Source organism: Aythya fuligula, chromosome 21, assembly GCF_009819795.1.
Source record: "Aythya fuligula isolate bAytFul2 chromosome 21, bAytFul2.pri, whole genome shotgun sequence".
Taxonomy (NCBI): Eukaryota; Metazoa; Chordata; class Aves; order Anseriformes; family Anatidae; genus Aythya; species Aythya fuligula.
In genome coordinates, this window is record NC_045579.1 from 7843818 (window position 1) to 7869299 (window position 25482).

The following is a 25482-nucleotide window of genomic DNA, read 5'->3' on the forward strand; positions in this document are numbered from 1 at the left end:
TTTAGGCAATGAACTGCAAAAATCCATGACTGCTACTTTTGTTTAGGCCCTTTCTGGATACAGTGTTACTGTAACTTGAAGTTTGACATTACATACACATAAACAAACGAAAAACAACAGGCCAATATCAACTTAAACTACCTTTAACTTTTCCAGGTTTACCAAAGACTGAATTCCACGACTCCATAATGACTTCATTTGACAAAATCAGATAAAAGGGTTCCTTACATACATTTGCCAATTAGGCATCTATTGAAATTGTGACTATTCTCCATTCAGAATATTCAGAGCTAATCTTTTTCTACTTTCTGCCAGCGAATATTCCCTGAAAAGCTATAATAGGCGTCACATGAAGATAAATGCTGAGGGTAACCACTATTGAAAAGAATCCATAAATACTGTCATCTATCTATATATATAAATATATAAAGATAATAGAGAACAAGCAAAGGGGGACACTGTCTTTTAATAAATTTTGGAATTAAAAAGTCACTTAATAAAACTGCAATTGTATCACATGAAAAAGTTTACATGCAGGTCATTTATCTCTGATTTTTTTCCCCATAGAAAATGAAAACCTTTGTTAAAACCCGTAAAGTTGTCTCCTACGGCCAGTTTGGGTATATTCTGAAGGGGCTGCACGAAGTCAGCTTATGCTAATCAAGCAACCGTTGGGTATGAAAGAAATTTCAACTAATAACAATTAATATATATATATATATATATATATATTTATAACTCCAGGTCCTCAAAGGAAACGGTCATAGATTTTGAACAAAGTTTTGAGTCATCATGAAAGAGCCCAATTTTAGCATCTGCTAGGAGATGCAATGGTGAAACTGGCATTAAAACCTAACAGAAATGAGTTACTTTAGAAGCTATACATTTTTTTTCCCCTACTGAAAAACCCATGATTTTGTAGATTTCTTACTCCTATTTATATTTATGACTCAGTTAATACCATGCATTTAGCAAACTGGCTTAAATTCTGCATCTACTTAGGTCTATTGAATTTTTGTATGAAAATAGCACATGGCCATGAAGCAGAAAACAGCATCATGTGTGCGTGCCACCTGACTTTTTCTTCCTCCACATACGTGCACAGCACTTCAGGGTGACAGTGAGGAGAACTATGTAAAAATATCCAACTCAAAGCCATTAATCTCCAGTGCAATGGATCCTGAAAGAAATCCGTTATCCCAAATCCATGGGATTATCCAAAGTTTCTCCAACTTCTTACAAAAGACAAACTCAATGCAATTTGGTTAGAATGCCAGTTTCTTCAAGAAACTGATATTTCAGATAAAAATAGCAAGATCCTCTTAAAATGAAACTTCAACTGCTTTGTCACCACTCAATCATTTTATGAAGAAAAAAGGCATTGTTACAATGGCTCAAAATCGTTCCTTTAGTTATAAGTAGAATTGGTCAACAGGTTGATTGCATCTTCTAGCTAGCAAAGGTCTTTCCCACATCTTCTTTCCCTTTGTATTTCCTCTTGCCATGTGTGAAGGGTATATATCTGTACTTTATCATATGCTGTAAAGAAAAAACAATTTTTAGGGGCAAGAAACTTAGATAATATTTACAAACATGTTTCATAACACACAAAATTAATTACAAAGTCCTCTATGAAAACAGTTCTTCAGTATTGTAACAGTGAATCATAAACCAGTTTATATTATATCATGTCTTCTGCAATCTCCTAACCAGTAAACTTCACTGTACTCTATATGTCATTGGCTAGATCCAAATTTTATATTTAGAAGACTGAGCCCATAGCATTATTTAAATGTAAAGACATTAATTTCCTACATTTCACTTTACAACTTTGAGACCTGGTACTTAGCCAAAATCCTGCGTGTCTGGAAGAAATGCTTCTCCTTTTCAAATCAAAATTTTGAAAACAAATTTTAAGTAGTTTCTTTAAAAATGTGTCTGAATGATTTGCCTATGTTTTTCTTCCCCTTCTCTCCATCCACTTGGCTTGGGCAGATTTTTCAGAACTCCCCTTTTAATCCACCAGAGACCCTAAAAGACTTCTTTATTTAAAGCAGCCATAGGTAACTGAAAAAAGGATGTGAATCAGAAATTTTGAGACATCCTGTATAAAAAACAGACTGAAATTTAAGATCAGAACTGTTTGAAAGTAAGTATTAAATGTTGTATATGTAGTATATGAAGCTTTTTCCAAGTATTTTTATTTCTTGCTATCCATATTTGCTCAAAGTTGCAAATATACAACTAATGCTCAAGCATTAAGTGTTCAAATGAAATAAATATACACGTGTAATAATTATAATGTGCGTAAGTGGATGGATGGATAGTTTGACACAATACTATACATTTTGACATCACGTGCTACTGTCTGTTCTTGGCAAGTTACCTTGATTTGCCTCTTCATAGTGATACAAAACAGCATAATGAAGTACATCACAAGGATTGGCCAAAAAACTGGAACGTTGAAAGCCTCAAAGAACGTACATGCCATAGCAACCAGGATGCCTTTAGTGGCAGAGTGCCTTAAAAATAACATTAACAATTAATCCTTCAACCCCAGTCACCACTAATTTGATGCAGATATTCAAACATTTCAGAAACAAAGTTTACACAGATAGATCCACTCACCAGAACTTAAACTCTGGGAGCCTTCTAATGAAAGGCCTAAATTCTTCATTTTGCCTTGTAGGTAAGGAAGGACCATCATCTGAAGAAAACATAAAAATGAAAAAGAAACAACAAAAATCAACCTCCCTCACAGACTTTTTTTAATGTTTAAAAAAACAACTTTCACTGTACACAAAGATCCAACTGCAGCATCTGTGTTAATATAACAGGGTTCATTTCCCATTAGAGAAAGAGAACTAAAATCAGTGCCAGGTCATGTGAGTCATTACAAGGAGAATTTAAGCATCATAAAACTTCTGTATAAATATAGAACACTTATACAATATGGAACATGTTCAACCCCCAAAGAGAAAAACTTTTTAAAGACAAAGTTTGTAACAACTCCTAATATCAAATAGCATAGTTTTTGTAAGTTCAAAAACACAATGGTCAGGCTGAAATTGCACACACTTAACATTACGCCATCAGACAAAATGAGCTGGCAGCTTAACGAAGATCAGAATTATTACGGAATGAACTGTTCATCGTACCTGAATCTTCCATTAAAGATGGGTCTACCTTTGGCGACAAGAAAGCTATGAAGAGATTTAGATGGTAGATTCCCAAGGCATATGTCACAATGTACCAACCCTGAAGAAAAGAGAAAAAGAACTAAGATTAAAGAATTCCTGAAAAGTACTTTCAGATACTGATTTTTCAAGATGAAACAATGTTTGTTTTTTTTCCTCTTCCCAAAGAAGCACTTTTCAATACCCTCACATTCACGTGAAAAGTTTTCTGTATTTGTCTAAAAAAGACAATATTCTCATTGCATAAAATAAACGTTCAGACTCTAGAAACAGATGAAATCACCTTTATGAATCTATCCAGTAAGAGTTCTTGGCCTTTCTTTCAATTAAGATGTTTTCTGATATTTGTGTACTGACAGCTAACATATGTAATAGTTTTCATTTAAAGCTACTTAAATATTAACTAAACTTGCTGGAAGACAAATAAGCAAAGATGAAAAATCCATCACCCTTTGTAAGCTAAACAATTTCTAAGTTTTATTACAGTAAACCTAGAACAGTAATTACTACAAGCCTTAAAATATGAGTAGTGGAAGTCTCTGATGTATTAATGGATTTAATAAAACTTTTCTCAAGCATCTGGTTTCTACGTTCAAGACTTAGATATCATAAAAGCAGCATAAAAGTATAAACAGCATAAAAGCAACAATCTTTAAAATAATCTTTGCAAGCTTCCATCACTTAAATGTTCCTATTAACTACCATCTGTATGGTTTTCACATTCAATTTGTAATCTCCAGTTTTCAGGAACAATAATTGTCAAGCTCTTAACTGAATCGGAGATTGGCATGAAATAGAGACATCTGATTAGCGGAGAACTAGTCTGCTGATGGCCTGCAGTGACAGAAGTGCCAAAAAAACAGTTCTTTATGGTTTGCATGACAGAAAGTAACCACTGGCTCCTGAACAAGCTACACAGCTTTAAAAATAAAAACTTAATTGCAAAAGAGTTTTCAGAATTTTATTATGTAATTTCATCAGAATTACTGGAGTGTTTCCGCCTTCTGCTACCATCAAATAAATTCTTAAGCACTCTCAAATTCTTCAGTCTGAGGCTGCAAGTTTAACACAACAAGACACAGTGTCACTTCAGACTATTTAGTGTGTTTTAATGATACAGTAATTCCAAAGTAGCATACTTCAAAAATACTGTTAACACAATAAATAGAACAGTAATGGTACCTACTACTACCTGAGCAGTGAATCCAGTTTTCCTACCTGTAGTAAATAAACTCTAATCATGTAGATAAAACTCAGACCCAAAGTTACAATCCATCGCACTGCAGTATATGGAGTAGACTTGTCTAACCACGATTGGTAGATCTAGGAAAAAATACAAAGTGCACATCAGTAAAATACGTCACGCACAACGAATAATGTACATTACAGGGTAGCAGTAGAAATAGCAAGCATTTGTAAAGACACTTTGGGAAGGAGAAAAACATGAAACATAGTTCTTCTTTATTATAAACACGCCTATAAGCATTTGAAAATACAAGTTTGCTATTTTCACAAAAGCTAAAAAAAAAAAAAAAAAAGACAATAAAAAAAAACAACTCCTAATTCCTATGACACTTGGGACATCATAAAGAGACATATATCCTCAGTATTTCATTGTTTATTTTCCTTAAGTTTACTTTCCTTAAGACCATTCTGGCAGGGAATCTAAGGTAACTCCTCATTTTTGATGACAGCAACGTATTATCGCTGTGCAGTGTCGCCCCAACCCCCCATTAAGTATTCCATTAAGCTACATATCGTAATATCTGTTGCCTATTTCTAAAACATTTCAAAACGTTTTTTCCTCCTGTACAAATTTTAGCATTTCAACAATTGATCCAAAAAGTAACGCGGTTAAGAAGTTGCATTGAGACCTTCTCCTGATGTAGTAACACAAATCCTACAGAAAACCAACCTGTCCAAGTCTTGTGAAAAATCTATACACCACAGAAGGCTTTCCATGAACAGACTCACCAATACTGTCCCCTTCTGACATGGTTGCTGTAGAAATAAAACACAACACACAGATTTTTGTTTTAAATGTTATCTAAGCTCAGTCAAACTTCACAGCACATTATCCGAACCAACAATTATATATGACATTCTTTTGTATAACCCTGTTTAAAAAATTATTTTTACTGAAGTATTCTTACAGAGAGGGCATTTACTCCAAAAGAAATTCATTTCCAGAAGAAATTGTCAAGAAAGTAAAGAAAAGGGCATTTTTACAAAGGCCAGAGAGGATCCGATCCATTTTAGGGAGGGGAAAGAAGTCCATACAGAAATGCAGGAATGAGCCTCGTTAGACATCTTCACCTTGGTAAGGCAGGAGCTGAGTTCTAACATCTAAGCATTGAGATATGTACTGCAGCACCACCCTCCTGTCACCTCAGAGTCTAAAGGCAAAGAATAAAACCAAAATAAATACATGTTTTTTAAAAGCTGCTTGGGAATTTCAAATACAGGGTAACTAGACAACAAAATGTTTTAATTTCAGAACTGCACACCAGTGGTTAGAGACACAAACCGTCACCATAAGCACCTACATCATCAAAACACACGTTTATCTAAAGAACACGGGCAGCTTAGCAGTCACAGAAAAGTTTTATGCATAAGTACAACTGTAATCATAAAAAAAAAAAAAAAAACAAAAAAAAAAACAGGGGCAGGATTCTGGATTTGGGTTAAAAAAAATAAAGTTACTTAGGGGATTATTTTTAAGTATGCACTCCTGCTACCAATTTACGATCTTTACTTTTCACTTCTGTTAAGCTCAACAAAGCTTCATCCTTCACTGGAATACATAAACCAAGCAAAATAAACTGGATTTTAAACAGAAACATTTTTGCCACATCATCAGAAGTAATCCCTGACATTACTTCCTGGAATCCCCTTCTGTGGGTGGGACTACAGCTCTGGGATAGCCGGAGTACTTTTGCTCCTGTGTCAGCACCTCAAGAGCCTCACGTGACCACACAGATCTGTGAAACATTACTAAGGAAAAAAATCAAATAAAAACTCATACAGAACAGATAGGGACGTTTTCATCACAGGCAAAAAGGAAGTAATTATTATGCTCCCCATCCCCTGCACTGCAGAGGAAAGAAATTACTCAGCACTATGAGCTGAGCAGCACTTTGTGCTCGATTTGGGGTGGGTTTGAAATGTCCAGGAACATAAGGGCATAACAAAAAACATCCAATCAATAGATCAGACAACAATTCTCTGAAGATGCCAAACCTCTCATATTCCCACTGGTCATTTTACAGCTACGTACACCCCAAATCTGTGCCAACAGCAGACCTGACTTGCCCATCCTGCAAACCTGTTAACCTACATAGACTCACTGACAGATCATGTACATGAGTCTACCCATGGCTTCCCGACGGAGTAGACACTTTGCTTGGTGTAAAAAGTTGTCATACATTGGATTACACATGCCCATGTATCCTGCATGCATTTCTTCCCCAGCAGCCCAAGGAGCACAAGCAGCTAGCGCTGTGTCCCAGAAGAGGCCTCGCTGGCTCAGTTTCAGCAGCACAGAGTAAAGCACCACATGACAGAGCTGAAGAATTTCACTTACTATTTCTCACCGCTTTACAATATTTACTTAAAGAAGACCTGTAATAAAACAAGAATCAAGAAGAGCGATCTTTGGCATTGGAGCTGGTTTACAGTTAAGGACCCAAGCCAGATCTCAGTGGTATGGGGGCACAATTAAGCCCAAACAACAGCAATTCCTCTCTCAGAACATGACACAAAACTTCATTGTTCAGCATAAGGAGCGGTGCCAACCCTCCAGCCAGACCAGTAATGCCAAGGATCAGAAAGACACACAGAAATTAACAAAAGAAATGAATAACTTGCTACAAGCAGAAAGCAGAATCGTACCCAAACTAAATTGTGTCAAAAAGCATCTCTTTGTTGAAAAATTCCAAGAGGGTGGACACAAGCTCTCCAACTGCTATGTGTTTTTAACCACAGCTATTATAGCAATACCATTACAAATGTCATTGCACCCTGGAGTTGTCAAAAATGCCGTGACCTGGGGCCAGAAGTCATTTAACTCAGCTGCTGCAACGTCACACCGCGAGCTGCTGGGTGCTCGGGGAACCCTCCGACCGTAGCACAGGTCTCCTTAACGTACAGATGAAGGTACCGGGGAAGAGCCGCTCTGCAGCTTGCCCGAGTTCCCTCATCTCGTGAGGGAAGCCTCCTTGCCCAGAAGCGACGGGCACGGAGCTGGCCGGGGGACGGGCACCGTGCAGACACCCCCGGCACGGCACCGCCGTAACCAAAGCAGCCGAACAAGGGCACCAAAAGAAACCCCCAGGGGAGAACAAAGAAAATAAATCAAAGGAGACGAGCGGCGCGGGGAGGGGCAGAGCGGGCCCGGGAGCGGCCCGGCGCGGGGTGCGGCAACGGCCGCTGGGAGGGCGGAGCGGGCCTGTGGGCCACAGGACCGGGCCTGGAGGTGTCGCTGGGGCTGCCCCCGGTGCTGCCCGTGCCCTGCCCGTGCCCTGCCCGTGTCGCCGCTCCCCGGCCCCTGCCCCGCTACTCACCGGCGGCCGCGCCGGGCCCTGCCTTCCGCCCCCGCCCCCCGCTTCTGCCGCCGCAAGATGGCGGCAGGAGGGCAGCCGGCCCGCTTCCGCTTCCGGGACACGGCGGGAGGGGCGGGGCGAGGCTCGCTGCCAACCCGCCATTGGCGGCCACCGGGGGAAGGCGGGAGGACGCGGCGAGGGGAGGCAGCGCATGCGCAGATGGCGCGGGGACGGCCGAGGGGCGGGCACGCCACGCCCCTCCCGCTGCCGAGCCAATGAGCGCTGGGCGGGTGGGGCCGGGGGCGGGAAGGCGGTGCCTGCAGGGCGCTGGGGCGGCGGCACGTGACCACGCTCGGGGGGGCGCTGAGCGGCTCGCGCTTCCTGCCCTTAGCGAGCTCCCGTCAGCGAGCCCCTGCAGAGCGCGTTGTAGGGAAACTCCGAAATACGCGTCCTGGAGGGAAAGCACTGCTCCTGTGGCCCTTCCTCTGTGCTCCTTAACACTTGTCTAAGGGCAGTTATTTGGTTTTCCATCTGCTCTTTCAGTACAGCTGGAGCGGTGTCGGCCACCCTATACAGCATAGGGCATCCCGGCAGAGTACACTCAGTTCGCACCAGTACGTTTATTTTCCTCATTTTTAAAATACAGTGTCCTTTATAGTCTCTAAACCTGTTACGCTATCTGAACAGGAAGGCAAACGTAGCACCCACTGCTTATATCTTTTTAAACAATGTAGTAAAGTAGCTGTAAGGCTAATGCAGCTGTGGAACCTGCAGACTGCTATGCAGGTCAAAGCGCCGGTTTCAAGAGTTTTTAAAATCTGACTAATCTGAGAGAGCCAGTAGGGAGAAGTTTGGTTCTGTCAGTGGAGGGTTTCTGCCTTTGTATACTTTGTAAATCCTTTTGGGTGTTGATGTTTAAATGCTAAGATATTGAGTAGGTGAGTCCAAAGCATGTGAAGGTGCTAACAACACGGTCTAAATTTAATAATATAAAGGAGAAAAATATGAGAGTTTGCCAACTCTTGTCAAAAACAGAGGTGGACATTTGTATGTGGAGAAGGGTTGGAAATTGCAATTGTACAATATATTGTGATATTTTCTAGGCCATGACCACCTGTTCTCCAAGGACAGAAGTGACTGTGAGGGCAAGTTTCTCAATGTGGAAATTACAGGGGACAGATTTCACCACAGGACATTAACACATGAGCCTTTTTACTTGTTAAGCGTTATGTGTCTTTTTAATAAATAGGTCTTTATCCCCTTACATTTTAATATATAAACAGAGCTGACAAGCTGATTTAGTCTACATTGATGGTCTTTCATGACAGTTGTTAAAAAGTCATGTTTTTCAGATTTTCTTGCTGGCTTCCCAACTTAGGCTGAATTCACTTACCTCAGAAAGTTAATCAAATGTATCAACGGTAGAAACCAGTCACATGTATCATTAATTTTTGATAAGTCTCAGTCCTTCAAAGACATACAGATGCAGACATGCTCATATGAAATGCTCCACAGCACCAGGCCAAAGCTATCAAAGAATTTAAAGAACTTGAATACAAGTGTCTGTTATGGAGGGACATCTCCTGTATGACTTACCAAGATAATATTTTAATTAATTCATATCTCTCATGGTATCCCGAGCAGAAAGAAGCAAGCTCAAAGTTCTGTCCCTTCAAGTTGCACCAAAATTTCCTGTTTCTGGTTATTCATGTACAATAAGTCAGTGACTTCTCCACCTGCCTAATCACAGTGGTCAACAATCTGTAGGGCCGACGCAGAAAATAAAGGGTGACCACTTGGAATATGTTGTATAATATAAATAAATTGGGTAAATACTTGAAAAAAAATAGCTATTTGTCATTCTAAGATAACACATACATTAGGAAATTCAGAGTATAGTAATTCTAGTGCTAAGCAACTCATTTTCCAGGCTTTAATGCAAAAGGTTTGGATGAGTACAAGCCATTAAAAAGCTGTTAAATACTTAATTTCATAGTCACCTTATTTTGTATGTTCCTAAAATACCACTTACTGATGAACCTTATGTATAAAAAAAAAAAAAAAATCAGTGTAAACCAAACAACAGGATAAGATGTGGTTTAGACTACTTTATATTAATTCAGTGAGGTGATTAGAGGGCTGGGATTTAAGGACCAAATGTGATTGTAGCATGTAGGTATCAATTATTGTACGACAAGTCAAGTATAGGATTCTACCATTGTAATCAGTATCTGAAGGTTTAGAAAAATAAATTCTAAGTTTTATTTTGAGAAATTCTCTGAAATTTGAAGAAACTAAATGTTCAAATCTGTGCTTGTCTTGAGAATGCTTTTTTTTTTTTTTTTAAGAAAAAACACCTTTAACATTGCCTTGCACCTCACAACACCCCACACCTCACCTCCAAATTTCTGTTAAATATACAATAAAAGTTTGTAGTTAAATCTGGTAATCTAAACTTAATTACTAGAGTTTGAAAATCTTTATACATTATTTAAAGAACTTGAATAAAGTATCTGTTATGGAGGGACATCTGTATGACTGTATGACTTTCATGTATGCATGAAAGTTTGGGATTCAAATCAATAGGAATAGCTAATAAATACTTACTAGATAAAGATACAAATGGCATAAAAATAGGCAGGGACTCTGTTGTACATTTGATTGTTCTGTTGTAGCCTGTAAACTGATCAAGAGAAATGCTGCTCTCGCAGTCGCCTCTCGCTTTCTTGGACATCGAAGCCAGGATAGTGACGTCTGTTATTTCTGTGCGCATGTGTGCACACGCAGTTTTGTACCACTGGGTGTCTCTCTAGCACCTGTTTTGAGACCGAATTAGTTAATTCTTCAGGCTTACACTTGTTTAGAAGCTGGACTGTCTCTAGTGTTGTAAGCATAAAGTACTAGGTTTAACTTTACACTGTATGCATACATAAAAGTAACAAGATACTTTGGTTTAAAAAAGAAAATCCTTGATGGTATTAACAAAAGTATCTTGTTGATTTATTTCATGTTTAATTATTCAGAAAACAAGCTTAAAGGAAGCCATTTGATGCAAGTACTCACTCCATACATACTGCTTTCAAATGATTAATTAAACATAAAACAATAAAAACATAAATACTTTTTCTTAGACAAAATAATTGGTTAGTGTTCTTTTTTAACCTGTTGCTGTAGAATTACAAAAGAGCTAACCAGCCTTGTGGGAATGTTCTAGTAGACCTTCTGGTCACCTAGACCTTTACATGGACAATGTAGCCAAGGCTTTCTGCAAATGGGATTTTCTTCAGCATGCTAATTCTAGAGCAATTCCCATGAGTGGTGTTAGTGCATTATGCTCCTTTCTGCACAGAACTCAAGGATCATAGCTGTCTTCTATGGCACTGTCATTCTGTGAGAACATTTTTAGCATGCCTGATCACTGCTTTCATTTTAGATAAGAATACTAACAACAATGTATTTGAGAATAGTAATCATGAACGGATATAAAGTTGTCAATATTGCTTGTGTTCTCAGTTAGCAGCTAGTTTTGATGCAGTAGAAGCGCCTAGCAGAACCTAACACCTGCTTTAATGATCTGTTAATGAACAAATGAGAAAAGCTCAGATTGGTTAGCCATTGGATTTGCATTCACCATATTTATTAAATTTACACCAGTATGGTCCTGACAGGTAGATACGGTACTAGGTCAGTATTCACTGAATTCTAACAAAAATCCAGGCACAGTTCTAACAAAATATGAGTCTTCAAAATATGGAAGAAAACAGGAAATAAGTGAAAACTAATTAGAGAAGTAATGCCTGGACAGCATGGGGTACGCAAACCCAGTCACAGAGTACGTTGGACACACTGAAGTAATTTCTTGGAGCAAAAAGAACATGGACAAATGTTTCAAGCTCTACGATATTTTAGTATTGTTTCTGCTGAGGTATAGAGTATATTTAGTATGGCATGTGTGTTGCATTTGTCCAATTTTCCTCTCAGTTTTACATAAAAATATCCCATTAGTTCAATCTTTTGCAAGTGATAAATTACTAATAAGTGGATGCTGTCAGTGAGTTGCATATTGTCAAGATTCATGTTAATTAAATGTCCAGTAAACAAGCAGTACTTATAGCTCTATCAGAACTTAGCCCAATAATAAAAATAACTCTGACTGATTCACTGATTAATCATTAAACTAATTGCACCTTGAGGAAAAATATAAGATGCAAGGTAGAAACTGTAGCTGGACCCTAGGAAATCTATAACAAAGCCCATGAAAGCTGATCATTTAAATCAATAAATACATTCTGTCTGGTTTTAGTGTGTTTGTAGGCACACATACACAGACAGTGAAAATAAAAGTAAACAATTAAATGATAATGAAGGTTGCAGAGGTTAATGAAGTAAAAAAAAAAAAAAAAAAGCAACACTCATTTTCCTCAAAAGTGAAGAGAAATCTTTCTACGATTTCTCATTTCTGGCTGCTGCATAAGTCCCAGTAAACAGATGCTGTGTTCCATTCTGTCCCTGTTGCTGCTTCTTTGTGTGTTTTGGCTGTGTTTAGTTTGTCTTCTTTCCCAGAGGAAGGCCTGCTGTTTGATACACCTGTTAACAACACTAAACAGGTGGCTAGCCTTATGGGCTTTTTCACCTGCAGGCTTTTGGGTTTCTTTTCTGCCCTAGAATCCATTTGAGTTTTGTTACCTGTTTGGAAGTCATAGTTACAGTCATTGCATGAATTATTTAAATGATTGGAATTTAAATTGATCAGAATTACACTTTATACTAGCAGATAGAATGTAATTTGAAGGTAAAATAAATCTTCATGCCTGCATTTTCATTATAATCACAATATAACATGATATAAAAATATGAAGCTATTGCTGCTGTAAATACCAGGAATGAGTCTCCCCATTAGTAAACGACAAGCTCTATTTTAATTGCTTGTGGATAGGATGACTGACTACTGCATCACCCACAGCTCTGTTAATTTTTAGAAGTTCCTGTGTCTTGGTAGTGGCCTGGAAGTGTGCTCAACATGCTTCTGAATGCATAATCTGTGCACTTGTTTTTGAGTGTTTTTCTTAATGATCTTTAGCCAATATGTAGTTCTGATGCCTGGTAATAAGATGTGACAAGACAGTGGGAAGATGTAATTAGATGTAACTATTCATGTAAGAATAAAGACTAGTGATGCAAGAAAGAAAAAAAAAAAAACAACAACTCACAATCTTACCCACAATCTTATTCCTGTAGTTTACCTAGATTTTGCTGTAATATGCACTTCAAACTATATCAGCTGAGGCTGTACCCTGTAATTTTTTATAAATCTAAGCATGTTCCAGTCATTACTTGAATCTGTTAAGTAATTCTCACATGTTATTTATGATCAGGACCATACAAATCAGATTGATAAATGGTTGAAGCCTGATATTGAAAATGGTTGATAAAAGCCCAAATTAGATCATAGAGAAATCATATACTGTTAGAAGCGGGAAAAGTGAGTATTAGAGGCAGGCGGATTGAGTTTGAAATAAAAGTAATCATAGTAAAACATGTAATAGTCACTAACTGAGAAATGGAAGTCACACCAATAAAGTACAAATTGCTTCCTGAAATAACAAGCGGTAGGTATCCATTTCCAAAACCTTTTCTCTGTTCATAAACAGATGTCTTTGAACAATTTGCCCTGCCATACAATGTTGGGCATAACTAACATTATTAGTGCTTTTAATTCCTGAAAAATAGTGAAATTTCTATCCATCAAAGCTAGTTACTAGACCTAGTGTTTGAAAACCTCGCTTAGTAATAGACTACCACAAGTGAAGCTGACAGTGAATTTCTAAAATTTACTGTTTAGCTATTTTCTAAGAACTGGTTGTTCTTAGAAGTTGTAACCATGATGAAGAAATTCCTAATATCTGTTTTTTAACACAAAATGAGTCAAGATAATGTGTACAAGAAGGCTGTCACAGAAATCAGTTAATGATACGATCTTGTAAAACTATTGCTGTTGATATACCATGTTCTTGTTTATTTCCCATAATATTTAAATGTGGTTTAAATAAATTCCATATTTCTTTTGAGTCTAAAACAATCCACAATTATATTGTGCATATACTGGAATAAATTGCTTACCACTGAGTCTTAAGATGGGAGGATTTATTTGTTTGATACCCAACTGATAATAAACAACTTTGCCTTCATCATTTATTATTTTTCAAGAACTTCTTTGTCTGTTTTGGTCTCAGTCAGTGGATTGTAGTGTATTTGTCCAGTCCATTGTATATCTTTGAATCAGACAATACAGGGCCTTACTAAAACTCGAAGGCTTTTGTTTTGTTTAAAGCAGAATTTCCTGTTGTAGGTTTTTGTGTGTGTTTGTGTGTGTGTGTTTTTTTTTTTTTTTTTTTTTTTTTTCCTAACAATCAAACCCACAGCATAATACAGACCATCACTGGAACCTTTTTCTCCATTTTCTGCTCTTCTCTGTTTGTGTTCTAACTGGTAGCTCTTTTTCTGGAGGCCTCTATGTCACTCTGGTTGTTCACGCCTTTGTTTCTCTGCATAAATGTGTGATGTATAGATAGAGCTTATGTGGACGTCAGCATTTCCAAACCTTGCATGTGTTGCATTGCTAAGCAACTTTTAGCAACACTTATCTCTCGTCCTTATGCCATCTGGAAAAAAAGGATTAGACAAGGAAGTGTGCCAGAGAGAGACAAAGGCAAATCTAAGTAAGAGCTGGCTTAATTACTTAAGAGAATGAGTGACATTAATAGTAGGCAATCATCAGAATTGATTGAAAGTGAGCACAATGCCTTTACAGGTAGGGATAAGGAACTGTTGAGAAAGGTAGCATATTTTATTCCCCTGCTGCCTTTTCCTTCCCCAGAGAAAGCTGAATCCTACTGCGTGTTTATGTACGGTGATGCAAGATGAAAGCCCATATGATTTTAGTATCTCATTTTATACAATTCCAGTTACAGTGGGGTTTTCGATTCCTATTTCCAGTTGCCTGCATTCAGGAGCATAACTAGCTGACTGCTCTTCAGAAGGTCTTCCAACAGACAGAGAAGATTGTGAAAATGCCAATGGAGCTTGACACTTCTGTACACTAGAGCTACCAACAGTGCTGCTGCTGTTGGGATAACTGCTGAAGATAGCATCATGTGGTTTAAATAGTGGTGGAAAGAGTAGACCAAAGCAAATAGTAACAGAAGCGTATTTCCAAAGAACTGCTTCATCTGTGATTTTATCTTCTAGCTTAAATCTATAAATGTGAGGGTGTAAACAAAGTGTTGGAATTTTAGCCACTAACAGGAATTTAAACTGAGTTCACACAAGTTTTAGAATTATAGTAGCACTTTATTTTGTGCATCTGCTGTGATCACACAAGTAGCCAGAAATCCGTCTTAATAGAAGGAGTTCTTTAGATTCCAAATATCCTTATTTTATGGTTCCTTATTTGCTTTAACATTTAAAGAATTGTTGTCTGATAGATAAACAGGTTTAGTGCCACATAGACCAAGTGACATTTATTACTGAGATTTTTACTTCCTGGACCTGGACCCTTGCCTGTACTTTGACCATCTTCTGATGGGACCACTGGCTGCTCTTAGTTAACATCAGTGAAACTGTGGCTGTGAATTGGTCATCTCAAGATTACAGTGTTGGGTAGGAAGGGATCCATTGGATAAACATGTTCATCATGATGTTGTGCTAGATTGCATGATAACATGTGCAAGCTTAAGGTTGCTAGAAACCTTAATTTGGCCAGACCTTAGCTCTTTTCATATTTGGCTTTGCAGTCTTAGGAATCTCTAAACTTATATTTTATATGAAGCATGCATCTTGGGTCAAATGCAGACCAGATTTAAATCTCAGAAGCTTTTTGGAATTATTTGGTATACTTTTTCACCTTCACAATCTTTAAAAGCAAAAATAATGCATGATTCTGCATGTGACAAAGCAGTTACTCATTCTTGCTGTGTAAATTAATGCCATGTAATATATGAACTGAAGGACCTCACATAATAGTATCCCACAGTAACAAACCTTGGGCAAGAAATGTTTGATTCTCCCCCCCATCCCTTTTAGAAGAGTGCCACATAATCCTTGGTAGTTGTGTGGTCTCCCATTCAACTTTTCACAAAAATGTTGGAAGGGTATATAAAGAGCCTTGAGGACCACCCACTTTGCTATTGAAAATCTGCTGAAATAATCCCTTCTTTATAATGTAGCTGTGTTGTAGTCAAAAATTAAAATCTGTGTGTATTTCTGTTTAAATGGGGCAGTGAAGAAATGACGTATTCAATGTATAGGGCACTATAATTCATTGTTCCAGTGACATCTGTGATAGACTGTGGATCAATGGCTGCCCTGCTGGTAAGTACATTCATTATGCTCTCCAGTTATTAACAAGACTTTGACATAATGCTTTGGTTGTCCTTCTTTTGATTCATATGATCTGACTATAGTGTTTAGTATCCTCTGAGTATTCCTGCTAGAATGCATAGTTCTTTGGAGCAAGGGGAATAGCTGTTTAAGCAGGACCTTTGCTGAAGGGAGGGAACTGTTCATTCAAATTAAATGCAGAACAACAGTGAGGTATCAAATGTTTTTGTAATGGTTTTTTATTGTTGTGATGAGGGATCATTTTTTTAATATTGTGGATTTTGCATTTTAAAGTGAAGTATTTTGGAATTCAAAAGTTGGAAAGATAGAAAAAAAACAACTTTGTATGTGCATGCGTGGTAGGTGCGTGTGCAAGAGTAGTCCCAGTTTAAATTGTTATTGGAAATATAAAGAATTGCTCAGTAGGTTATAATTTGTTAATTGCAGAGCAGAAATTGATCTTTTCATAAAGCAAAGATATGAAGTTGATGGCTCTCTAGAGGGCCTTTGCAATCCAGTTGACTTCTGCGTGAGGGTACTATACACAGAAAACAGACACACAGATGAGTAACAGAAGTAGTTACACCTTCAGAGCAGCTGAAGGTACTCAGATCACATCAGAGGATATGATCTGGAAAACTTGACATAGAAATTATATCAAAACTATACAGCATATATGTATGTCTCCTCTGTGTCAAGCAGCAACACGTATGGAGTACAGCCCTGAAGAACAGAACTGTGCAGTGGCCTTCCTAAAAATACTTGCATGTCAAAATCTTTACTTGTCGGAGGCTAGCACCCTAAAAATGAAGTATTTCAAGAAAAAAACACAGAAGAATATCATTAATCTCATTTATTGCCATCTTTAATATTAAATATACTTGTAATTCTAAATTCATATTTTCAGAACATGGTACAAAAATGTTTATTTTTAGAAGCATCTCCTATAAGTGAGTTAAGTTTTGGTAGGTTTCTTAACAGTCTCACAGTAAAGTACTTCTTTAATCCAGTCAAAGTTGGTAGTAATCAAAATTCATAGCTATGTTCAAACCATATAAAATGTGACGGTCTGTTTCATGATTAGTTAGCAGATGTTAACTTTAACAGGCCTTTTTTCTGGCACTGTAAGCTGAACAATAAGGAATTGAATAGGTCTTGAAGAAATCTCTACACAATCATGGAAGTATTCTCTTCAGATTACTATAAGGATACATTTGAAGAGAGAAAATTTGTTCCACTCCTGTTCATTGGGTAGTTAGAAGACTTAATTTTCCCTTTTCTCAGCAATGCAATCATTTACATTCTGTATTAAGAAAGCATGATATTCCTGTTTATCTTTAAAACTTAATTGTTTTTTTAACCTTTTTAAAGTGCATTTATGTGGAAGTCAAGGTTCGCAGTATTTCAGTTTAAAATAAATGTCTAGATAAGTATTCCAAGCAGAATGAGAGTTTGGCTTTTCAAAAACAAAAAGGGAAAGATTATTTACAATGCAGTATCTGGAACGTAAAAAAAAAAAAAAAAAAAAAAAAAGCTTTTTTTTTTTTTTTTTTTTCCTGACAATTTGAGTAGAAAAGTGAAGGAACTTTCTTCATGAAAAGGAATGAATGTATATCTTCTTTCCAGCCTTCTGGGAAGACAAGTCAGCTTTCATGTTGTGATTGCCCAAGCCAAATACAGATGATATTGTTTGCACTGTCTTTGCAAGACATTCACCTTCACAAGGATTGGATATTCTGGACAGCAATTTACCTGTATGTATTCGCTAGCTTTCTGTTGGAATTTTTCAACAGTTTTTTCTACCAAAACCTCCAGTGATTTTTATCTACATAAGTGAACTTTTTAGTTGTCGAGCTGCTTTGATATTACTTTACCTTGAACATACAATTGCTTTCAATCTCACAGTAGTTATATTTTTAAGATAATGGATTAGTCGACTACTCAACATTTTAGTTAACCGAAAAATGACAAAGTATCTTTGCATAGCATTAAAATAACTTGTATGAGAAACATCTCAAATAATTTTCTTCAGACAGGATCTTCTGTGAAGCTATTTTATTCGCAATTGCAATGGCAGGCATCCTGTCAATCAGGAGCACATTTTAGTAAACAAATCCTAACCTTTTATTCCCTATTACCCGATGCCTGATCACCTCCCCTGTTTCCTCATTGGCCGAGTACTACAGGTTCACAAGCAACTTGATGCTCCTCTACACCATGTATGTACATTTTTGTTTCCAACCCTTTAATTTCTCCTTTCTTATGTTTTGAGAACTTGTGATCTTTGTTTAACTGTTCTCACACTGCTCATCCTGTTTTTCTCAAGCTTCTACCTTATTTTGGAATAGTGAGGCCTTCTACTGTCCACTTAACTACTTAGCATTTCTCCTTATTATGACTACACAACTACGTTGGGATACAGAAAAGTAATTCCATACTGCAAAAACACAACTCTGTTTCTCACATTTGAGAGTATAGGAAATTGCCTTTGTAACACAAACAGGTGGTTCTTAAGCGATTTTTTTTTAGCACAGTGTTGTATTTCTTATAAATAAAAACAAATTCATGACAATATATTCCACTTTGTAAGGGAAAGCTACCTCTCCTAGCATTTCTTTTCTGTTATTTTTAATCAGGTAAAACATACTGCTGTGCGGTAAGGTCAAGAGAGTTCAAGCAGTAATTCCTATAGTCTCAATTCATTTACCAAGTATTAAATGGGGCCTAAAACTGGAAATGCACTGGAGACAGTTTTTTTTACCCTTCAATTTATGTTCAGAAGTGTTGCTGTTAATTCACATACTTCTAGGAACAACTTTGGCAGGTAAAGTTGGTACCATAAATACAACAGTTACAGTACCTTAAAGTGTGGGAGCACTAGCTTCAGGAAAAAGGAACAAACAAATAAAAGAAAAGCACAGAAAAAAAAAAAAAAAAAAAAAAAAAAAAAACAAAACAAAACAAAACAAAAAAAAACCATACTCAACCAGATAGGCTTTTATCTCCATGTAAAAGCCTTTTTACATTGATAACAAATATGCAAGCAGGACCCCACTTCTCTTATTACCTGAATGGTATTTAAGAATACATTTTTATGGTGCTGGCATTTTGAAGAATTAGGCTTTATGTTTGAATTTTTTAATTGAAATTTTATGTCTTTGGTCAAGGTCTTATCCAGAGTGATTTCTTCATAAGACAGTGTTGTTTTCACAGGTGCTTGTGGCAGACATAGAATGGGTCTCTTCAGAATGAACTCATTGTCATTGATTGCAATGGATGGATTTGTGTTTGGTGAGGTACATTAGAAGGGCTGGTACTAGAAGGAAGTTAGATGAAGTAAGGCAGATGGGGTAGAAAGGGTGGGAAAAGATGCCTGGGAAACTTGAAGGGGGGAGGGAAGGAAGAAAGAAAACGAAGAACACGTGAAGAGCTATTGAAAGATTCTTTTTTCTAGCCATTTTTTAATGATTTTTCTGATTCTGCTCATCTTTGCTTTTGCAGAGAAATGTTGGCTAACCCTCAAGGCCTCAGGAATAACTTCTGATGAGTAAATTATGATATCCTTGAGGCTTTCAAGTGTCACCGTAGATTGTATGGATGTAATAATGCAGTGATGGAAAATCAGCCAGTCTTGTCCAGTATTGATGAACTGTCAGTGAAATAGTTTCAAAAGGTTTAGTTACACAGTTACTGTTTAGTTACACAGTAGCATCTGTGTAACTGTCATTCAAGTATGGATGATTTTCCATATTTCAGATAGGTAATGAGACCCACGCCTATGAAAGTTGTCTGAGATGCAATTTCACTGGAAGATCTGTTTAGTCACTATTTAGTAACGTATATCATGCACTGTAGAAGTTTGTTTTCATTTGTTTCATGATGTTGGTCAAGCAAATAAGCTTTGTGAAGCTCTGTCTTTTTTTTCTTTCTACTAGCAGTGTATTTTTATAACATTTTTCTTTCAATATTACTTACTTTCAAAGGCACTCTGCAGACAGGATAATAATGACTGCTTAAAGTAGCATTAGATATTAGCTGATGTGGTGAGAGATTCTTTTATAGGCATTTATACACTGAAACTTGCACAGAAGTGGGAGGGTAAACTTAATTTCCTCAGAGCATGCAGGAGAGTCAAGCTAAGCCTTCGTGTTTTTATATGTAGTTGGATATCTTATAATCTAAGGAGTTGGAGCTGTTTTATACCTGTCAAAGCTGGGTGCCTGGGAAAAATGTCCTGCTTTCTGCCCACTATTTCTTCATCTAAGAAGCCTTTTTTAGACTATTTGACAAAAATGAATGTGTAACTTAATTCAGGAACAGCATCAGATGACACACAGGCTGTCATGTGTTAGTTAAAAATTAAAAAAAAAATAAAATAGTTACCATAACAACTGACTCACCAATTGTATTTCTGAGAGAAAATATCATAATACAAAATGTAATAGGTCAGTCACATGCATCTTGGTAGTGTTTTCAGTGAAAATGCATGTAGAAAAAGAAACATTTTTTCACTAAGATTTTTTTTCATATTCAGGTAAGGTTTTGATAACAAAAAATAACATTATGCTTCTGGGATCATTATGACCCTTATTAGAAGCAGAAGCAAGTAAGTCTATTTAAAGTCAACAAAAACCCTGAAAAGTTAATTTCTAATCATTTTAGGTAATCCTCTGTCTGGACAGCTGACCAGACAGTATTTATATTATACAATGGAGTTACAACACCACCAGGTGCCTTTTTTTTGCCTTACTTATTTTTTTAATCTCAAAGACTCAGAACAATCTATTTTCCCTTCACTGTTGAGAGCCTGATTCTGTTCGTCCTTGAAGTCAATAGAAGTTCTACCTTTGACAATTGTTTTTGCACGATCAAGCCTTAACATGATTCATTTTATATTTTGTCAGCTTCTCTGAGTTAACTTCAAAGCCCACTTCTCCCATTCGTGTTCCCTCCTTCTTCACTGAAGCCCTTAGTGCTAAAACTCTTGACATGATCAATAGAGGTAGCCTGAGGATTGTCAAAGACTTCTTTGAAGACTTGTTATTAATTTCCACTATAGACAAATATTCTGCAGAAAAAAAGCTTTTGGCTCTACCCACTATTTCTTGTGTGGGTAAATAAATAAAGAATTTCTGAGAAACTAGATTATTATAAATCTGGTATTTCATATGTTCTGTTGGGTGGACAGCAAGAGGAAACTGCAGGTGTAATTAGGTTTCTCCTCTATTTTATTGTTTAATTTTATTATCTGACCTGTTTCAACTAGCAATTTCTGCTTTTTAGCCAATGATTTTTGATCATTTTATCTGGAATTTCATGTGAACCCATCACTGAAATAGTATATTTCAAAAGTTAACAGCTTGACTTTTCCACGTGATATGGAAAAAGAACTATTAGGATTTAGATTTGCATAAATTAGTCATCTAAGGAAAGAAGTTTATCATCCATATATAAATACAGTATTTAAACTGTCTACAACAACTTTTCTGAGCAGTTTCTCTTTTCTCTTGAAGTTTTGAAAAGGCAGTTAATCGGGTACAAGAATGAGTATTTGTTTGAGCCCACAGTTACGCATTTCATTGATGTGCAGCTCTTTTTGGGAATCCCTGCTTCCCATTGATTTCCCAGCACCACAAGGCAGATAAGGGATACCACATAATCCCATGGTCAGAGCATGGTGTCTCATAACCATCTGTAGTATCTCAAGATCTTTTGTACTTGCTGGAGCAAAATGGCTGTGTAATAGGATGCTGTTCATCTCAAGATTTTGAAGTGACACCAGTAAGTGAAATGCAGCATCTGTGTTTTCCACTGCAGTTTCTTTTAATATTACTTAAAAGGATACTGCTCAGATTTAGAAGTCTACAAATTGACTTAATATTTTAAAAGTAAAGGGCCTAATCTGCATTCTAAATATCTATCTACATACATTTTAACTCTACTACTCAATAATGAAAAGATTATTGTAATGGAATTAAAAAAAAAAAAAGTTGAATGTTTCCTCAGCTGCCTCTGTAGCAGCTGGAACAAAATATTACTAGTGCTTATCCCAGATCTTTGTTGTATTGCCAGGGTTTTATGTGAACAGTAAAAAAAAAAAAAAGTCTTTGGTGTCAGAAGCACTGAAGCACTGTTATAGCTACCTACAGAAATTACACTGGTAGTTTGAGTCTTTATTAGTATGTGCACAATAATCATGACAAATTTGAGGCATAATCTATGTGAAAACTGCAAAAAATAAATTTAATAACGCTGGAGGTAAAAGTGTGCATACCTTGCATGTTTGACAAGAAGAGGCATAAGGGTCCACTGACTGCTGTGGTCTACTGCACAACCGTATATAATCTGAACCAACTTTCCTGTGTTTCACACAGATCTTTCTTTAGTATCTTTAATGTCATTCTTTTTAGGTATGTGAGTGTTTGTCTGCTTTCTTCTCATGGACCTTTCACTCTGCTGGAAAAATGTGTTATTTCCAGATGTCAAAACAATTACTGTGCATACCCCTAAAATAGGAATAGACATAAAAACCAATACCACCATCCATAATTATTTTTTGGCTTTGAGGAGAGAAACCCACAAGACCAGCAAGTGAAACTTGGTCCATTGACATATGCCCTGGTAGATGGAGAATAGGGAGAAAAGAATACTAAAGCTGGGACCTTCAGTTGACTGCTACCTTGGCATATTTCTACCTATTTCTTCTTTTATTGGTGGTACCTACTTATTCTTTTATTTTTTATTAATCGTTTCAAGCATTTTATATACAAAGAAGGTAAAAAGAAACAGAAACCCTTGTCTTTTACTTGATTGAATTAAATGTGTTCCTTTCAGTAACACATCTTGCCTCTTTTTCAACTTCATTCTAAATATATTGTGAGCCTTTTGCAATGTGGTACGTTGACTTAAGCTTATATTTACAGTGAATTAGAACCTTTGATAAATACGTCTCTGCAAATGATTTATTCTGTTTTGTCTGAACTTTTGAAACAATTAACAATGGTTGTTTATGGCAAATGAAATGAGCTGGATGTGTGCATTCACACCCATAACATTTGGTAGCACTGAAGAACCAGTGCATGCAGTAGTTGAAGGGAAGCATTCTGCATGAACACAGAAGAGCTCAAGGCTCAATGCATGTTAACATCCCCTGTAACTCCTGGAAACTATTCAGTGATCACTAAGGAGTAGTACCAAATATATTTCTTCCAGGCATTTTTTTTCACTGGTGAAAATGTCTGGGAAATAACAGGTCCTGAACTGAGAGGGCAAACACTTCTTTCCCACTATCTTCATATCTCCCCCTCAACACACACACTTTTTTTCCCTTAAGGATTTTGCAGTTAGGAGGTCCTTCTTCAAGTGTGATCTTGTCAGTCTTAATATTCATTAAAAACAAGTATGTTTTAATATTAAGAAATCTGTATAGCAGGCAAGTGTCCTGTCCAAAATGAAGACAAATTGAAAGGAAGTCCTCTTTGTACAGGATCTGTTCCAGTATGTGTCAGTATACTGGGAACCTTACTGAAGTATATCTAAAAAAAGTAAGAAGGAAAAGCATCTTACAGTATCATGCTGAAATAGTAGCCATGTGACCGTCCTATATGTCATTTCTAATACACATCTGTAACCTAATTTCATAACAACAGGGCAACAAAGTGATGATTAACATGTTTGCTGATTTTGCAATTAGAAACCCTGGGCTAGTCCTAAACATGCTGATTCCATTAGACTTGCAAGGAGTGCTGGAGATGTTGCACTAATTGTGATAAAAGAGGTCTCAGCATGTGTCAAGCACGTCTATGTTAGCTCAATTTAATGAGGCATCAATTTGAAGTTAGAATCTAACTGTACAAGTCTTATCTCCTTTGCTTTTCTATTATTTCTATAGGCTATGATATGTTTCCTTATAATTTTGTTATCCTGTGACTTGTTAAATTTTAAGATAAATTATTGAGTGTTAAAAGGAATGGAAGTTTTCATAACCATTCTTTCTTTGAATTTATCTGGACTCAAAGTTCCTGTATGGCTATTTATCTTGTCAACAAAAACAGATAAGCAAAAGAGGTCAACCTAGATTAAATTTTAGACTATTACTATTTTTATTTTTTTTTTAATTGAAATCAGTTCTTACAAACATCTCTTCTACTTTGTCAACTTCATTTTGATTTAGCACATTTAACCAACAGTTTGTTTTATTTTTCTCATCTGTTCTTTTTGTATCTTCAGTCTAAATAAAACAAACCTGTGAACTCAAACATTACAAAAAAATTCCCTGGGTAGCTACCCAGAAGTAGGAGCCACTCCTGAAAATGTATCCTGTTGTGATGTAGTGGCAAGCTTTTGAGAAAACCGTTTGTTATTAGAGTTCAGCTGAGTTCAGAAACTTTTAGCATTGTTTGTTTTGACCACTAAAATATTTTCCTCTATGAGTTGTGTAATAAAATAATCTGGGATTTGGAATGATCCTTTTTTGTGGTCAGGTTCAGAGTCCTGTCTGGAGTGTTCATTTAGGTGATCAGCTTAAGCTAATTAAAAAAAAAAAAAAAAAAGGAGCGAGAGAAAATATTAATACAAAATTCTTTCCTTTCTTTGAGTCTTTGCTTCGTTCTGTTTTAAACTTTCAGATTGGCTGCTCTGTGTTTTGCTAAAAAGAAAAGCCAAGCTCACACATATGGAAGATTGCCAGATACTCTAAACCCTATTTTGGTTAAATTACAGTACCCAGATTTTGGTAACAAAGCACATTGATTTTATATTCAAAAAGATTTTTATATTTAGTCTGTTAACCTTTTGTAATTCCCACCCACAGCTTTAAACTGTAGAACATTTTTATGCTAATTGTTGTCAGTAGGGTATCTGCCATGGCCCCTTGGTAATTTAAATCTATTGAATTGTAATGCAGGTGCCGATAATTGCACAACTGGTATTGTTTGACTGGCTACAGCATGTATGTCTCAAACAATTCTTTACAAATTGGATTTAAGAATGCTTAAAAAATCCCGTATTTGAAGATAACCTTACATTGTTTTAATAATAATAAAAAAGATTTTTTCCTCTCATCTTTGACATAGCTTTATGTACTCGCAATTTTAAAGCAGCCTTCACTGTAACAGATTCCAAGGTTCAGCAGCTATTGTACTTTTTTTTTTTTTATAATGTCTCCTGTTCCCATTGGTTTTGGATGTTTATAGGAATTTTTGTCTTGTAATTTCAGGAAAATAAGGTGGCTTGGTGCAACGTTATAATTCAGTGAACATAATATGGGAGTAGGAGGAAGAAAGTTTTGTTTTCTGACCCTGGGTCTTCTGGGTTGCTTGAGACAGGTTATTTCCTCCTAGTCTTACTTTCTCAGTATTTAATAA

At 36.6% G+C, this 25482-nt stretch overlaps 1 protein-coding gene across 2 annotated transcripts; it reads right to left on the reverse strand.

The window, feature by feature from the left end:
* Window positions 1-127: 127 nt before the first annotated feature.
* RER1 (retention in endoplasmic reticulum sorting receptor 1) lies at window positions 128-7833 on the reverse strand. Of its 2 annotated transcripts, XM_032201256.1 has the most exons (8): window positions 7760-7825; window positions 5514-5593; window positions 5113-5198; window positions 4416-4520; window positions 3159-3258; window positions 2629-2707; window positions 2387-2522; window positions 128-1539 (listed from the first exon to the last, which is right to left on the reverse strand). In XM_032201256.1, exons 3-8 carry the CDS (start codon window positions 5191-5193, stop codon window positions 1450-1452), a joined length of 591 nt encoding a protein of 196 aa, XP_032057147.1. In that variant the 5' UTR covers window positions 5194-5198; window positions 5514-5593; window positions 7760-7825; the 3' UTR covers window positions 128-1449. The 2 variants fall into 2 exon arrangements, with proteins under 2 accessions (XP_032057147.1, XP_032057146.1); XM_032201255.1 differs by lacking the exon at window positions 5514-5593 and having other exon boundaries at window positions 7760-7833.
* Between the last annotated feature and the right edge of the window lie 17649 nt (window positions 7834-25482).